The sequence below is a fragment of the Culex quinquefasciatus genome, chromosome 3, assembly GCF_015732765.1.
Source record: "Culex quinquefasciatus strain JHB chromosome 3, VPISU_Cqui_1.0_pri_paternal, whole genome shotgun sequence".
Lineage (NCBI taxonomy): Eukaryota > Metazoa > Arthropoda > Insecta > Diptera > Culicidae > Culex > Culex quinquefasciatus.
In genome coordinates this window covers 196467586-196485213 of record NC_051863.1, presented here as the reverse complement: position 1 = coordinate 196485213, position 17628 = coordinate 196467586, and the positions used below count along the sequence as shown (strand labels likewise).

The following is a 17628-nucleotide window of genomic DNA, read 5'->3' as shown; positions in this document are numbered from 1 at the left end:
GATAACTCCGGCTCCGACTCCAACTCCGGGTTATCAGAAACCTTTGGCTCCGACTCCGACTCCGACTCCAGCTCATCAAATTTAGCCGACTCCGACTCCAGCTGTTCGAGTTTTGACGACTCCGACTCCAGGTCCCCAAAAAGACCCGACTCCACTGACTCCACAGCCCTGAGTTAAACCCTTCGTAACAAATCGTAACAGATGAGCGATCCCCCCTACCCCCCCTGTAACGCGTAACACAAGGTCAGCAACCAGCAAAGCAATATCTAAAGAAATAGCAATATCTAAGATCTTTGGTTTAACGTGCATCAAACTAACCGATGCAAATTGTTGCGAGTATTTTTTCAGCGTGTACCAAAGCAAAGCATCTTCGTCGCGAAGGAGCTGTCAATCTGATTTGTCGGTTAAAAAAATCAAACAACGCAGCTTGCGTGAATCGTTTGTGGTTTTGTGGAATCTGGAATCTGACCGCGGACCAGGATGGGGGACACGAACCTCCTGTCGGCGTACAAGCTGATCAACTCGCAGGTGGTGTTGAGCAACCAAAAACTGAAGGAGGAAATCCGCGAAAAGATCGAAATGATAAACGAAATTCACGACGAGCTGTTCCAGTGCCGGGCGGAGAACAAAACGCTCCGTGACATGGTCCACAAGCTGCTGGAGCAGTTTAAAACGGTGACCACAATTATGATATCGGTGCGTGACCAGAGTGGGAACGTCTTTGACATGGTCAACCGGGAGCACGTCGCGATTGAGCGGGAACAACAGAATCGAAAGCCGGTGGCCGCGCTGGTCTATGAGAAACGCCGAGCGGAGAACCCACCACACGAGAATGAGGCCGCAATTGCGGAGGAGGACGACGAGAACCAGTCGATGGAGGATTACCGGACGGCGGTTGGTTTGGAGGGGGAGGAAGAGGAGGACGACGCGGATGAGTCCTTTGAACCGCGGGTCACTTTGAAACTGTCCATGAGTCCGCAGCTGAACCGGTTGTCGCACCCGCGAAGGTCCCGCAATCGAAGCATTGACGAATCGTTTGAGACCGTGGATACGAACAGTGTGGTCGCGGTTGGCCGACGGAGCCATCCGGGTCGAGAATCGCGCGGCGGTGGCCGAACCAGCGAGGAAGATAGTTCTGCGGAAGTACACGAAATGGACGTCAGTGGCTGTGTCGTGCATCCGACGATTACGGTGGTATCTCCCGACAAGACGGAAGCTATTGAAGGTTAGTGGTTGATTTTGACTTTGTTGGAAGGTTCTAAGATGTTTTTTTATATATATATTTTCAGTTGATCCCAGCACCGTGACGGAGAGCACGTTAGAGGCCAGCAGTTTTGTCGATCCGTCGGGAATACCGAGCGACCAGAGCACCCAGTCTGAGCTGAACCCGGAGACGGACCAGAGTCTGCGACCGTCGAAGATCAAGCGGATGGCGAGCGATTCGATGATTTGCTCGTTGGTGGATCGCGAGGCCAACAAGGAAAACAACACGACCACCAACGACGACACGATCGCGAACGCAAGCTGCTCAACACCCGTTACAAAGTCCCGCAACTTGCGTGGCCGGGGTAAAAAGCGCCAACCGCCGATATCGCCCGTCCCGATGGTGGCGCTTACGCCGTTGACCAAGGCCAACCTGCAGCAGCACAACATTTCGTACGACGGACTGCTGACGGTGCCGAATGGGAACGCGAGAAGTGTGAAAAATGAACTCGACCGAAGCGACCAGGACAGTATGAACTCAACGGACTCGAAAAGACCCCGCCGAAAGGCCGCTCCCAAGGTTCTGAAGGAACCCACGCTGATCAAAAAGCTACGGCGAAAGTAGCCGTTTGACTGAGTTTTGTTTCATCTTTTTCAATTTTTGTTTTGCGTAATTGTAGATCACGGAAAAACCTTAATTTTAGTAACAATTGAAATAATTTTAATAAAATATTGATGTACCACGAAACAGTGTTTAGTACGGTTCCTTTATTTGTAAATTAGCATAAATAGAATACATTTAGGTAAATAGAAATTACAGCAATATCTGATACTTGTACTGCTTCGGCACCTTCGAAACAATCATCCTTCCGTCGTAGCTCAAGCTGGCAAACAGCCACGGATCGGCCGTGCTCCACTCGACACAGTAAACTGAATCCTCGTGCTGATCAAACGTCTGCAGCAGCCCATCGGCCAGATGTTCCTTGGTCCGCTCCTCTTCATCACCACCTCCTCCCACACTTTCCAACGCTTCCGAACTCACACTACTCGCGCACGTCAACATAATCTTCCCGTCACTGCCCGCCGACAGCAGCAGCTGATCATGATACGTATTGAACCGCACGTTCCAGATCCAGTGGTGATGGTCGTTCCGCGCAAACACGTGCTCCTTCGTGTTCCGAAAGTCCCAGATCTTCATGACGCCATCGTCGCCACCGGTCACGATGTGGCACTGCTTGTTCGGATTGCAGTCCAAGTCCCGCACCAGCTGACTGTGCGCGTCCTCGATGACCCACGCGCAATGGTTCGGCTCGCGGACGTCGTACGACCTCACCGACGATTCGTACAGCGTTATGAACTGATTTCCCTGGTTAAAGTGTGACCACCGTCCAGCGGAAAATTTAGGTGCGTTCTTCGCATTAATTTCCACCACCAACCTGGTAGAAGCTTCCGCCCGATTAAACAGCAAAATCTTCCCATCAATGACCGTGCTAAGCAAATTGCCATCCGTCGGGTGGAACTCCGTCGTACGGATCTCCCCACCGTACCCCTCCGTGTTCAACACTTCCACGTCAGCAAACTGAAGAAACTCCGCCTCGTCATCCGGCGAGGTCAGCTGGTCCGGCAACCGTAGCAGGGCCGTTTGCATGACCCCCTGAGAGCCCAGGGTGCTGAAGCAGGACGCGAGGACATTCCCGTCGTGGGGACTGGCCGTCAGTTTCCAGACTTCGCCCAGTGGGTGGGAGAAGATCTTCGCTTGCAGCGTTGAGCTGTCCTCGTCCAGGTCCACGACGTGCAGCTGGTTGTTTGGCTTGAGGGACTGGGTGGCCAGGAAGAACCGGACATCGTTGCTTTCGGCTTGCCGGGACGCAAGGGCGCGAGCCTGGAAAGGGAGGAAGTATTGTAGATTGAATTAGGGAGGAGTTTTGAGTTACTCACCTGAAACTCCAATCCGTAGATGAGCGAGTTGTTGTCGTCCATCGTAAATAATCTTTCAGCAAATGCTAATCTGAAAATTTACTAAAAAATCTGTTCAAGATTTGAGAAGTAGAAGTCTTCTACTGAGATGTTTATCGTCAATCGACACAAAACCGATTCTGTTTACAACAGTGACGTCATAACAGTACACGGCTGAAAATACTTGACCAAAACAAAAAAATAAATAACCTTGGAACGAGCTGTCAAGTAAGGCCGCGGGGTGATTAAATTTATTTTTTCCCAAATTAATTTAAAATCGATTTTAAACCTTTTGTGATCATACAAAGCGTCAATGTATAAGGCTTTCTAGGCCCAGTGAAAAAAATATAATTTAACCCAAAAATAATGAACTCCTCGTCACAGTGTCCTGATGCAAACAATAGGTCTATAGAGTTATCTACGTGCGCATGTATTGCGTGTACGTACACGAAAAAGATTGAGGTTAAATTTTGTACCAGCCAGCAAAACAAATGGTGTGCTAGTGTGTGTGAGATCGGGCTTAGATAGCTCTATTCCCGTACTGCAGAATTCTGCAATTCTGCACAAAAACGGCAGCAGAGCGTTCCCGTACTTTTCTGCAACAAAAGTAACTTTTATCCCAGGCAGAACTTCTGCAATGAGAGAGGCTGAAGTTGCAGCAAAACCGTTCCCGTACTTTTCTGCAAGCTCTCTCTTCTCTTTCGTGTTGAAAAGTAACTGCAAGTTGGTGTGAGTGCACGCTTACATAAAATTTGCAAGTTGGGTTAAATAAAGCATTTTATTATTATGTAGTTGTAATAAATTTTATGTTTTATTATTACTAAATTTAAGTAGTCTTTTTGAAGGGACATTTGTATATTTGGAATTGATGGATGTTGGGGTATTTTTTAATGTCTGGTTTTATTGTTTAAAGATTGATTTCTGATCTTAAATTGTTTTTGAACAGACTAAATATATGTGTTAAAATACTAGGTATATTTAATTGGCAAATAATAAATTGTACCTGTGATGGTGCTACCAATTTGTATTCTTATATGAACCAAAATGTTCAATGTATTTTGTTGAACTTTCAATGAAGGAATCATAAAAAGGTATTAGACTATACCAAATAAATAACAAATATAATTGATTATATAATTGATGACCATACAATTTTTGCTGAAACATATGTTACGTTGTTTACACATCATATTTTATATTATTAAAATTGATATACATTTTATTAAAAAATATACGGTATACTCTGCACCACAATTCTTCTTAAATTCTTAATTTCTTAAATTCTTAAATTCTTAAATTCTTAAATTCTCAAATTCTTAAATTCTTAAATTCTTAAATTCTTAAATTCTTAAATCCTTAAATTCTTAAATTCTTAAATTCTTAAATTCTTAAATTCTTAAATTCTTAAATTCTTAAATTCTTAAATTCTTAAATTCTTAAATTCTTAAATTCTTAAATTCTTAAATTCTTAAATTCTTAAATTCTTAAATTCTTAAATTCTTAAATTCTTAAATTCTTAAATTCTTAAATTCTTAAATTCCTAAATTCTTAAATTCTCAAATTCTTAAATTCTTAAATTCTTAAATTGCCGCCATCTTGAATCATAAAAAATACACATATTTTGGAGACATATTCTAGGTTAGAAACGCATATTTAGAGGATTTAGAGATTAGAAATTTTTAAGAGGTCTTCGGATAATAGAGTACAAACTGTATCTTTTTTTATAATTGAGTTTTTAATTTTTTTTATATGCAAAATTTTCAAATTTTACTTTTTTTCAAATTATAATTTCTTTGAATTTTTAACTGTAGATTTTGAATTTTGATGTTCTAAACTCTTAAATATTCAAACTTTTGATTTTTTATTTCGAATTAAAAATATTTGAATATATGAGATCTTAACTAGGGTCTGAACTTTTATATTTTCAACCTTTTTTTATATTTTTTTTTAAACTAAGCTTTTTTTTCAATTTTAAACATTTTGAATTACTTAATTTTTAATTATTTGAATTTTTTAAGCTTTGAATCTGTGATTTTTTTTTCTGATATAAAAATTTGCATTTCAAATTTCTTAAATACCTGATTTATTTTTTTTAGTTTCTAAATAAAAAACGATACTTAATCCACCTTTAGGTGGTTGGTGCCTTCCTCACACTCATAAAGTCAATACATTCAGTAAAAATAGCAACATTCCCTTAACATGTTTAACAAATCAATTTTATTACTGATTTCTTTTGATAGGGTTCGCAGACCTTCAATTTTTCTGGCTCATCGGCAAGGTCTGTGAAAAAAACCTATCCAACGAAAGTTCACATGGAAGATTCAGACAATATTTTTATCACAATATCTCAGATCCGGCCTCCAGAAAGTATATAAATAACACTTAAGTGCCAATAACTTTTGATAGGGTTGTCAGATCCTTGATGTTTTAGGCTCATTTGAAAGGTCTTTCAATTATCTAACTAACGATGGGTCGCATGATGGACCCGGACATAATTTTTACTGAAATATCTGAGATCCGGCCTCCAAAAAGTGTATAAATAACACTTCAGTGCTAATAACTTTTTATAGGGTTGTCAGATCCTTGATGTTTTAGGCTCATTTGAAAGGTCTTTCAATTATCTAACTAACGATGGGTCGCATGATGGACCCGGACATCATTTTTACTGAAATATCTGAGATCCGGCCTCCAAAAAGTGTATAAATAACACTTAAGTGCTAATAACTTTTGATGGGGTTGTCAGATCTCCAATGTTTTGGGCTCATTTGAAAGGTCTTTCAATTATCTAACTAACGATGGGTCGCATGATGGACCCGGCATAATTTTTACTGAATTATCTGAGATCCGGCCTCCAAAAAGTGTATAAATAACACTTAAGTGCTAATAACTTTTTATAGGGTTGTCAGATCCTTAATGTTTTAGGCTCATTTGAAAGGTCTTTCAATTATCTAACTAACGATGGGTCGCATGATGGACCCGGACATCATTTTTACTGAAATATCTGAGATCCGGCCTCCAAAAAGTGTATAAATAACACTTAAGTGCTAATAACTTTTGATGGGGTTGTCAGATCTCCAATGTTTTGGGCTCATTGGAAAGGTCTTTTTAATACCTTTCTGAAAATGTATAACGTGATAGGGTTTCTTGCAAAAACCACCCTTTTTACAATCTTCCGGACATACGCCAAAATCGTTTTTTAGCATAACTTTTGAAGTACTTAAGAGCGAGTTTTTCACCAATGTGTAACAGGTCGTATCGAGGTGCTTCGATTTGGATGAAACTTTCAGCGTTTGTTTGTCTATACATGAGATGAACTCATGCCAAATATGAGCCCTCTACGACAAAGGGAAGTGGGGTAAAACGGGCTTTGAAGTTTGAGGTCAAAAAAACATAAAAAATCTTAAAATTGCGCGCATTTCCGTAAAACTTCATCAATTCCAACTCTCTTAGATGCATTCGAAAGGTCTTTTGAAGCACTTCAAAATGTGCCATAGACATCCAGGATTGGTTTGAAATTTTCTCTTAGCTTTTGCAAATTACTGTCAAAAATGGATTTTTTTAAAACCTTAATATCTTTTTCCAACAGCCTCCAACACCCATACTCCCATAGGTCAAAAGATAGGCAATTTCATGGACTATAAGCCTATGGTATTAACTTTTTGGCCAATCGCAGTTTTTCTCATAGTTTTTCGATTTTTCTGTAACAAACATTTTACAACGTTAATTTTTGCCCTGTAGGCCTCCATAGCGGCACTTTTTTGTCTCAATTTTGTCATATTCGGAATCCTCGGACAATTTCACGTAAATTAGAAGTATTGGAGTTTTAAATTTGATTGGAAAAATTGCCATTTAGAATGAATTGAAATATTTTTTAACAATTTGTTGGATTAGGGGTAAAACAGGTTTTCGCCTACTTGATACAGCATTTGACGTATTGATCATAGGGTAAAAAAAATCTATTTCTTTTTTCAAAAATCTTTTATTTAATTATTTTTTAAATCAAAATTACAATTCCAATACTTCTAACTTACGTGAAATTGTCCGAGGATTCCGAATATGACAAAATTGAGACCAAAAAGTGCCGCTATGGAGGGCAGCAGGGTAAAAACTAACGTTGTAAATTGTTTGTTGTAGAAAAATCGAAAAACTATGAGATTTTTTTTGAAATTAAATATGTCTTTATTGAACATTCTTATAATAATTACATTTCTTTTACATGATAAGTGGTATGGCCTAATGCTCTTCATCTTTGTTGTATTTTTCGTTTTATTATTGACTGATCACATTTATTTATTTGCTTCAAATTGTTTTACATTATTGCATTGAATTGAATACATTTGGGTAAAAAAGAAAAAAAAAATCACTTTAACAGCTAATCCTAACCTAAAACTAAAAAAAAAAAAAAATAAAAAAAAAATAAAAAAAAATAAATCCATTGAAATATTCAAAATCACTAGAACGAGTAAACTACGAACTGTATTTTAAGATGAATGCTCCAAGAGTTCTTACTTGTTCCTGGCGAGTTTTGCACCCACGCAGAATTGTTGTCATCTCGATGAAAATGTTCAGAAGTTCTTGTGGTGAAAACAGGTCACTACTGCCTTCACCCGTTGATGCTGGTTGGTTTTCCCTCGGTTGCTGACTGAAGCCTGGAGGTGTTGTATGCTCTGCAACTCTTTGCCGCTGATTCAACGGCAATGGCTGCAGATTTGGAACCACTCGAACAGATCCTGCTTCTGGTGACGCCAAAGCAGGAAAATCCACGTCCGTGAAAGTTGGTGGTGTTTTGCGACGATTTGGTTGGTGCCTCGTCGTCGCTTGCTGCCGAATTTTTACAAACTCAGCACGTTTTGGGCAGCTTCGATTCTTGGTCGAATGGTCGCCGCCGCAATTGAAGCATTTCGCTTCGATGTCCTCGTTGATTGTTTCGCAAGCTTGTGTTTTGTGCTCACCTCCGCAGGTTGCACAACGACTCTTTATGAAACAGTTCCTTCCACCATGTCCAAACTGCAAGCAATTCGAACATTGTGTCACGTCACGGTGCACTGGGCGATAACGTTCCCAAGTCACGATGATGTTGAAAATTGCCCGAACTGCTTTCAGCTCAGACGGCGTTGTCGATCCTCTCTCGAGATGAACCAGGTACAGTTGATCACGATACTTGATGTCCTTGTTGTGTCACGTCATCTTGAAGACTTCGATCACGTTCAACTTAAGAGTTTTGAGCTCTTCTTTCAGCACATTCACATCCATGTCGTACAGGCCTCGGAGGACCTGTTTCATGGGGCGTTTACCTGGATCGTCGTGGCTGTAGTATTCAATCTTTGTGTTGTTCAGGAAATCCCGAACGTAGTTGTAATCCTTTCTGGTAGGTAGCAGAATTTTGAGTCCATCAGCACACAAGCGAATGGAAGCTCGTAAAGCACCAGATTTGATAAACCCGGTCAGCCACTTTCGCACCGAATCCGATGACGATGTTTTCACAAAATGGGTGGCAACTTTTCCCGTCGTTCAAATTCTTCCTTCTCGCTCACGTCCACAGGAGGGTAGCGAACTGGTTTCCAGACAATTTTTGAGCGTCCTTGCTCAAACTGCCTGGCTTTGCAGGTAGCGCTTCGGCATTCTTTAGCTTCTTCAAATCTGCCGATCCTGCTGGTGAGGACCGCCTCTTTTTCTTGCCCTGAGGCATTTTTGCACTTTTTAAGCACTTTTCAGGAGCTAAAATCCAGGAGTACCTCACTGAATGATGGTCCACAAAGGAATGAAAAAAAAAAAAAAAAAAACTATGAGAAAAACTGCGATTGGCCAAAAAGTTATTACCATAGGCTTATAGTCCATGAAATTGCCTATCTTTTGACCTATGAGAGTATGGGTGTTGGAGGCTGTTGGAAAAAGATATTAAGGTTTTAAAAAAATCCATTTTTGACAGTAATTTGCAAAAGCTAAGAGAAAATTTCAAACCAATCCTGGATGTCTATGGCACATTTTGAAGTGACCTTGAATGCATCTACGAGAGTTAGAATTGATGAAGTTTTACGGAAATGCGAGCAATTTTAAGATTTTTTAGGTGTTATGGACCTCAAACTTTGAAGCCCGTTTTACCCCAATTCCCTTTGTCGTAGAGGGCTCATATTTGGCATGAGTTCATCTCATGTATAGACAAACAAACGCTGAAAGTTTCATCCAAATCGGAGCACCTCAATACGACCTCTAGAACAAACCGAGCAATATTTACAAATACTGCCTCTTAACTAAACTTGCTGATTTTAAATAGAGACCTATGGGACCCAAGACGGATCGAATGAGACTAATACGGTCAAAATCCGTTCATCCAGTCCGGAGATAATCGAGTGACAATTTTTTGTCCACCCACCTACACACATCCACACAGACATTTGCTCAGAACATGATTGTGAGTCGATTGTGAGGTATACGTGAAGGTGGGTCTACGAGGTCGAATTAAGAAGTTCATTTTTCGAGTGATTTTATAGCCTTTCCTCAGTAAGGTGAGGAAGGCAAAAAATCTTAGTTTTTTTTAAATATTTTTATTTATTTCTTAATTTCCGAGTTTCTAAATTTATGTGTTTCCATATTTTTGAGTTTGTGATTCATATACTTTCTAATATTTTTCAATTTTGCTGCGGCACCGTTGTTCTTCCATGTGACATCCATAATTTATTTATGTTATGCTGAATAAAAAATCCTTCAAATGGTCTGTTATCAAAACATGTATTTATGATCCCTTCTATATTAAACCTTTGTTCGTCATTTTTTTAAATTATATTTGTTGAACTTACCTGCAACTCTCATTTCTATTTTTTACCTAATGTAAAAGTTTTGAATTGTTTCCAATGTATAATTTCTACCTAAGCATAAGTCGTCGCATAAGCATCTTTTAAATAAAATGTTGAGTTGCATAAAACAATAAGTAAAGGTAAACTTCCTTCAATTCAATTTTTGTCAATCCCTTTTTTTAACAATAAAAAAAAAACTTTAATACCCAATTTGAGTAAATCCACTCAACTGTGTACAATATTGCAGAAAAAGTACTGGAACGCGCTAGTTACCCAGGCAAAAGTTTTGCGGCTTCTCTCCTTGCAGAACTTCTGCAAAAGAGAGAGATGAAGAGAGCGAGCTGAAAAGTACGGGAACGTGCTGCAAAAAAGTGACTTATGCTGGCTGCAGAATTCTGCAGAAGCTGCAGAACTTCTGCAATTCTGCAGGTACGGGAATAGACCTAATCATCGAGCTTGAGCTGTCACAACCCTGCGAAGTATGTTGGCTGACATATCGGACGGTCAGTCAAAAAAACCAACTAGAAGTCACTAGACAAAAAACGTTACTTAATCCACCTTTAGGTGGTTGGTGCCTTCCTCATATTCATAAAGTCAATACATTCAGTAAAAATAGCAACATTCCCCCTTAACATGTTTAACAAATCAACTTTATTACTCATTTCTTTTGATATGGTTCGCAGACCATCAATATTTCTGGCTCATCGGCAAGGTCTGATAAAAAAAAACTATCCAACGATAGTTCGCATGGAAGATTCAGTCAATTTTTTTATCACAATATATGAAATCCAACCTCTAAAAAGTGTATAAATAACACTTAAGTGCCAATAACTTTTAATAGGGTTGTTAGATCCTTGATGTTTTAGGCTCATTTGAAATGTCTTTTGATTATCTAACTAACGATGGGTCGCATGATGGACCCGGACATAATTTTTACTAAAATATCTGAGATCCGGCCTCCAAAAAGTGTATAAATAACACTTAAGTGCCAATAACTTTTGATAGGATTGTCAGATCCTTGATGTTTTAGGCTCATTTGAGAGGTCTTTCGATTATCTAACTAACGATGGGTCGCATGATGGACCCGGACATCATTTTTACTGAAATATCTGAGATCCGGCCTCGAAAAAGTGTATAAATAACACTTAAGTGCTAATAACTTTTGATAGGGTTATCAGATCTTCAATGTTTTGAGCTCATTGGAAAGGTCTTTTTAATACCTTTCTGAAAATGTATAACATGACAGGGTTTCTTACAAAACCACCCTTTTTACAATCTTCCGAACATACGCCAAAATCGTTTTTTTAGCATAACTTTTGAAGTACTTAACTAAACTTGCTGATTTTAAATAGAGACCTATGGGACCCCAAGACGGATCGAATGAGACTAATACGGTCAAAATCCGTTCATCCAGTCCGGAGATAATCGAGTGACAATTTTTTTGTCCACCCACCTACACACATCCACACAGACATTTGCTCAGAACATGATTCTGAGTCGATAGGTATACGTGAAGGTGGGTCTACGAGGTCAAATTAAGAAGTTCATTTTTCGAGTGATTTTATAGCCTTTCCTCAGTAAAGTGAGGAAGGCAAAAATGCTAGAAAGAGATAGGAAACCTGATGCAAACAAACGTCCAGCTGTCATGTAAACATACTTTCAATATGTTGGTAATTTTCTTACCAGAAAGCCTTATTGATTACACTTAAACCCCGATGGTTTCACACCAACTGTTGTCAAACGAACAGGGCCACTTTTTGGTTTGACAACCCTTTTACACGGAATTCACATAAACTACCAAACGTTTGTTTTGATAGTGTGCGTGTGCGACATGTAAATTAAAAGTGATAGTTCGTCACTTTTTAGTTTGACTTTGACCAACCAACGGGGTACAACTAGGGACCCTAAATAGGGAGACTGGTCGAAGTGAATTTGACGTACCCAAACAGACACGAGTTTGATGTATCCAAACGAGCATTTGCCTTTACGCCCAGCAAAACATATAAATGTTGGCAAGCTCAAAACATACGTTGCCAGATCGATTTAGAAAACTTAGACCAGTCTCCCTATTTAGGGTCTCTAGGTACAACGAGGGGGACGTCACTCCGTGATAACACACTAAAACAATAAACAAAGCAATCGGTGGTGAAATCACTGCTGGCTTGTTCCGCTCGGAGCAGGTTAAATCGTCCCGTGTTGTGGCGCTAACGGTGAACGTGATAATCTACAATCCGTAGTACGAAGAGATGTTTATAAAGATGGCTGAAGGTCTGGAAAGGGAGCTTTATCGCTCGGTCAACCCAGGAGTGTCATCCCCCTCGGGGTACAAACTAAAAAAGTGTCAAACGAAAAAGTCACCAACCACCGGGGGTTGAGTGTATGCTATTTTTATTGATCTTATATTTGTTTTTAACTATTATTTTTTTCAATTTTTTCTTTTTAAAAATAATACTGTAATTTTTTCAAAATTTTAAATACTGAAAGAAAAAAAAATACAAATCCAGAGTTTTTTTTTTTAAGGACCAATAAACTATTGTCTTTCATATGTTTATAGGACCTAATAAAAAAACTCTAGAAATAACCTTTGAAATAGATTTTTTATTATTGTTTTTTTAAGGTCCTATAAGCTATTGTGTTTTATATGTTTACAGAACGTATATGTTTACAGAACTTAAGTTTTTTTTATTTAGTTTTTTCCTTCCTCACCTCGCTGAGGCAAGGCTATAAAATCACTCGAAAAATGAACTTCTTAAATACACCTCCTAGATATACCTTCACGTATACCTATCGACTCAGAATCAAATTCTGAACAAATGTCTGTGGGGATGTGTGTAGACACGATTTTTTTTCCACACGATTATCTCAGAACTGACTGAACCGATTTTGGCCGGATCCGCCTTATTCTGTTCGTTTTGTGGTCCCCTAAGACCCTATTAAATTTTATTTTGTTTAGCAAAGTATTTAAAAATAGATAGATAGATTTTACTAAATTTTATCTTAAAATAATAGGAAAAATCTAGCTTGTTTTGAAAATAGCCAATGCACCAATTGCAAACATACAGCATTTCACGTTCACACCATATGGAGTAAGTGTGATAAACTATATATCCACATTCGGCGCATCACCTTTTTCAAAATACAGGAAATGATAGAAGGAAAACCCCATTTTGTATAGTCGAAGATTTCTGCAACACCTTGGATTCGGACCAGACATTTTGTCTGAAATAAAAAAGAAAGACAAATATTAAATTGTGGTATTATCACAAAATCCTATCATCCTTTCACCCTCCAAGACATGGTCTATCCTTCGTGCCTTCGTGTCTTGTGTGATGGCGAATTCTACCTTCTTCAATGATCTTCGGACCACCTCCAACTAGAATTCACAACAGGACCTCCCTCGGCTCCAGTTTACAACATGACAGCGTCGAGAACACAGCCGAATGGGAGTTGACAGTATCAAATGCATGCTATACCCTTTGCTTTGCTGGATACTTACTAATAGCAAAGGGCGAGAGTCCTGCGACTCTCAGCAATCATGAATACTGCCCATTTGCCACATTTTGTACATTGGAATTTCATAAAAATTTAAAAAAAATCCATCCCAAAAATGTTAAATATGACAACCTGGAGTGCCCGTTTTCCTCTAGGAGGTTCTCCCGGGGGACATTTTCTGATTGAGGTACCAATGATTGAAAACATTTAATTAGAATAAATTATTAAGGATTAAATAAATATGCAACAATTAAAAAAAAGAATATTTCCAGAGTTTTTTTGAAAAGGACCAATAAACCATTGTCTTTCATATGTGTATATGACCTAATCAAAAAGAAACTCTAGATTTTTTAGGAGTTTTGTAAAAAGTTCTTTGTCCTATTCATCATATAGAACATAACCACCTGCACCTTTTTTCCAATATTTCGTTCGAATAAAAAAAAAAAACGTTTTTTCTCCAATAACGCTTGAGATTCCATGATCTTTTTATTTATTAAATTTACAAAAGTTTCAAACATTAGATAGATAAAAAATCTGAAAAAGTCGTATTTTTTAAATTGTTTTTTTTTAATCTTTGAATTTTGTTATTGTTTGATTTTTTGACATTTTTTTTATTTGTAACAATTTTTATTTTTTATATTTTGAATACATGATTTTTAAAAACAAATAAAATTTTAAGAAAATTTAAAATTGAATTTCTATTTGTTTGTTTTCATTTTTCAATCCACTGACCCCTCGATCATTTTGCTTTGCTATTGTTTTTTAACGTTTGTCTGCTTGTTAATTGGACTACGACCCAGTTATCGAGCTTCCAGTTAAAATATACTCATTTACTCGTGCAGTTACTCAACAAGTACTGTACTTTTTTAAATGTTTAGTTTGGATGTTTTTTTTTAGTCCTGTAGTTTCAGAATTTTTGTTCAATTTGTTCAAATTTGTAATTTAATTTTATTATGTTTTTTTACTAGCTTTTACTTTACAATAATTTTTTTTCTTCTCAATTTTTAAGCTCCGTAAATTTTGATTTTTATTTTTAATGTTTTAGTGTTTTGGAATAAAGATTTTGTGTTTGTTTAAAACTTTGTTCGATTTCATAATTTTTCACGATTCTAGATTATTTCCACGATCTCAGCAAGATACGGGAATGTAGACAATAGTCCTGAAAAGTTATAAAATTCAACAGCAAGACACTTTCGGCATGTTTTTGACCATTGAAAACATACATCCTGTGGTTCCGATATTTATTAGATTTGCATTTAGCAACACGGATATATAAATTGTAATATGTAATGCAAATGGGCGACTTACCACCTCGACCTCCTCCAAGAAGAAACGAACAAGTCCTTAAAACTTGAACTCCTTGTACTTCTTGGTCTGCTTGCTGGTCGTGTCCGTCTGCTGCCGTTTCCGTTTGGACTTTTGGCGGGCCACGTGCTCGGCCAACATGTCCGACAGGTCCTCCTTCTGCAGGTGGCTCTGCTGTTCGCGCATTTGCTGCTCGTACCGCTGGGCCATCGCTTCGTTGTCCATGTCCAGCTCGGACGGATCCAGCGCCAGTTCGACCATTCCCTCGCGATCGATGGCCCCGGCGCGGGCACCACGTGAACCACCGGCGCCACCGCCAGCACCACCGGCTGCGGCCGCCGCGGCAGCTCCGGCCAGATCGTACACGTGCGTCGAACCCATCATCGAGGCTCCGATGCGGTCGGTGCGCTTTTCGGGGAGTACCTGGTACAGCACGGGGGTTTCGTTGTCCTCCATTTCGCTTTCGATCTTCTTTTTGCGCAGCTCGATCGTGTCCGGCGTCTCCATGCCGGCCGGGACGCCACTGGTCAGACCGGACGGCGTTACGAGACCCTCGGCCGGGGTTACGAGGCCACTTTCGTCGGGGGGTGCGCTCAGGTCTTCGCCGTCCTCTTCCTCCTCCTCGGACGATTCTTCCGATTCGGATTCCAGCTCGCCCCACTGGGTGCGATCGATTTCCTCCTCACCGAGACCGTTCTGGAAGAAAGGAAGATTAATAGTGGGTACAAATTACAGCGAAATTTAAAAAAAAAAACTCACATCATGCTCGCTGGCACTCATGCCAAACACGTCACCGTACAGGGGCTTGCCGTTTTCGTCGACCGGCGGTTTGCCCCAGCCGCCCGCGTGATAACCGAACGAGCAGCCCTCCGGAATGGGTGCGTTCAAGCCGGGAATCCGCAGATTCGGATAGCTTGGCGGCGGTCCGTAACGCTGCTGGGCAATCAACCAGGGCGGCGGAATCTTGTGGCAAGCCGGGCCGATTGGCATTCCGAGGGCGACGCGCAACTCCTCCGACAGATCTCCCGGTTTCTTCTCCTTCAGCCGGGTCTCGAACTCCTTTCCCTCGTAGTACAAATCTCCGTGGATCGTCATTCGAGGCTTGGTTTGCCACTTGAAGAATGCGTCGTGCAGCTTCTGGTAATCGATGTCGATCTTGCCCATCTTTGGCCGTGCCCGTTCCCTCATTTTGGCCTTGAGCGTTTTCGCTTCGTCCTTTTCCTGCAGTGAGGCGCGCATTTCCATGATTCCGGTCTTTTTGATGAACGCCGGCAGCTCAAACGGTGGCTTCTCGATACCGCGCTTTCCCTGGAGATATTTACGCTTGAAGCACCAATGGCGCGGCACCTGGACCGTGTTCCGGTGGGACTTGAGCTGAATCAACAGCTTCGGATCGCGTGCCGTCACGTCGTGCATTTCGACCACATCTGGACGGTGGACCAGCTGCTTCAACTCGGCCACACTTAGCCGGGTTAGCTTTTTCATCTTTCGCTTGGAGATTCGCTCCTTTTCGTCAATTTCCACGTCCATCGCGTCGTCGTCGTCTTCGTCACCGTCCTTCTCGCTGGCTTTCTTCGCCGCGGCGATTTTCTCACTTTCCGTCGTGTCCGCCTTGGCCTGCTCCTTCGGCTTCGCTTCCAGCTTGAAGATCTCAAAGACGCGATAGAACTGACGATACATCGGTGCCAAGTCGGCGATCGTGACCTTTTCCGGAACGTACTCGATTTCAACCCGCTCCAGCTCGTTCTCAATCATGGCCACAGCCTTGGCCAGTTTGTCCTTGGTCCTCGCAGCCCGTTCCTTGGCCTTCCTTTTCTCTCGCTCCTCCTCGGTCTCCTCTTTCTTCACCACCGCTTCCTCGACTTCCTTTCCATCTTCCACTTCCGGAGGAACCGGCTCCTCTACAACCTGCTTCTCGGTGCTTTCAACCGGAGCCGGCGCCGCCACCTCCTTTGCCTGTTCCTGCTCCTTGTGCTCCTTTTCCCGCTGCTGCATGACCTGGGCCTGCTGCTCGCGGCGTGCCTTCCGGTTCTCCTTCTTGCGCTGCTTCCGGCGTCGATTCCTGTCCAGTCGACCTTCGGCTTTGGAGATGATCGGCGGCGCCGGTGCCACTCCGTCCAGATTCTCATCGTCCGAATCGCCTTCCATGTCCAGGTATGACCCGATCACTCCGGACGGCGGTGGTGGAGCCATCAACGGGGGTGCGACCAGCGGAACGACGGCTCCGGCCGCGGCCAACACCTCCTCGGCGCCAAGTTCTTTCGCGCGCAGCGTTTTCAGGGCCAGCACGTCCTCCAGCGCTTTTGGGAGGACCAGTTCGGATGGTTTCTTGTTGGCCAGGTCGGCCGCTGCCGCAGCAGCCTCTTCCGGACTTTCCGGAAACTTGAGCGACATCAACGACGGGAGGTTGCGGTTCGGGTCGTCGGGTTGGCCGCCGGGGGGTCCCATCAGCGACGGACCACCCAGCATGAATCCGGGCGGCGGAGGCGGCAACATCGACGCCGGGGGATGGTTTTGCTGCTGATGGAGGGGCAGGGAAGTTACGCGTTTCGATAGGAGACAATTTGTGTATTTTCTTACCTCGGGATTATTCTCCATGTTGGAGGCTCGAAACAAGCATTTACGATTACAAAATACGTTTAAATAGCTAAATAGTTGCGGCTGAAAATTCTATTTTCCTCTGTCGACGCACGAAAAGTTGCAATGATGGCTGCTTGTTTGGTGAACTGTCAGAAAATTACGCACCCTTCAGAAACACTCGATTCGAAATTTATCAACTTAAGTTTTAGATTAAATATAGCCAAACTATAACAAACGTGCATTGACAGACGCAGCGCAACAGAGCAACTTCAGTCACAGGGATAAAAGAATCTTCAAT

General features: G+C 41.2%; 3 protein-coding genes across 4 annotated transcripts; 1 reads left to right on the top strand and 2 right to left on the bottom strand.

Annotated features, from left to right (window-relative positions):
• Window positions 1–346: 346 nt before the first annotated feature.
• On the top strand, window positions 347–1951 carry LOC6042837. The gene is made up of 2 exons (XM_001870799.2): window positions 347–1225; window positions 1290–1951. The coding sequence occupies exons 1-2, from the start codon at window positions 481–483 to the stop codon at window positions 1826–1828; spliced, it is 1284 nt and encodes a 427-aa protein (XP_001870834.1). The 5' UTR covers window positions 347–480; the 3' UTR covers window positions 1829–1951.
• Window positions 1936–3310, bottom strand: LOC6042836 (EARP-interacting protein homolog). The gene is made up of 2 exons (XM_001870798.2): window positions 3142–3310; window positions 1936–3085 (listed from the first exon to the last, which is right to left on the bottom strand). Exons 1-2 carry the CDS (start codon window positions 3181–3183, stop codon window positions 2018–2020), a joined length of 1110 nt encoding a protein of 369 aa, XP_001870833.1. The 5' UTR covers window positions 3184–3310; the 3' UTR covers window positions 1936–2017.
• Window positions 3311–14672: 11362 nt separating this feature from the next.
• On the bottom strand, window positions 14673–17492 carry LOC6042835 (splicing factor 3B subunit 2). Of its 2 annotated transcripts, none has more exons than XM_038262247.1 (3): window positions 17331–17492; window positions 15510–17270; window positions 14673–15446 (listed from the first exon to the last, which is right to left on the bottom strand). In XM_038262247.1, exons 1-3 carry the CDS (start codon window positions 17346–17348, stop codon window positions 14790–14792), a joined length of 2436 nt encoding a protein of 811 aa, XP_038118175.1. In that variant the 5' UTR covers window positions 17349–17492; the 3' UTR covers window positions 14673–14789. The 2 variants fall into 2 exon arrangements, with proteins under 2 accessions (XP_038118175.1, XP_001870832.1); XM_001870797.2 differs by having other exon boundaries at window positions 15510–17267.
• Window positions 17493–17628: the final 136 nt, after the last annotated feature.

What these genes read in the sequence shown, in the direction of transcription:
- LOC6042837 (XM_001870799.2), top strand. Translation starts at nt 481, where the DNA reads ATGGGGGACACGAACCTCCTGTCGGCGTACAAGCTGATCAACTCGCAG. An exon ending in CAAGACGGAAGCTATTGAAG is followed by an intron (nt 1,226 to 1,289) that starts GTTAGTGGTTGA and finishes ATATATTTTCAG; the next exon opens with TTGATCCCAGCACCGTGACG.
- LOC6042836 (XM_001870798.2), bottom strand. Translation starts at nt 3,183, where the DNA reads ATGGACGACAACAACTCGCTCATCTACGGATTGGAGTTTCAG. An exon ending in TCTACGGATTGGAGTTTCAG is followed by an intron (nt 3,086 to 3,141) that starts GTGAGTAACTCA and finishes CTCCCTTTCCAG; the next exon opens with GCTCGCGCCCTTGCGTCCCG.
- LOC6042835 (XM_038262247.1), bottom strand. An exon ending in TGAGTGCCAGCGAGCATGAT is followed by an intron (nt 15,447 to 15,509) that starts GTGAGTTTTTTT and finishes CCTTTCTTCCAG; the next exon opens with AACGGTCTCGGTGAGGAGGA.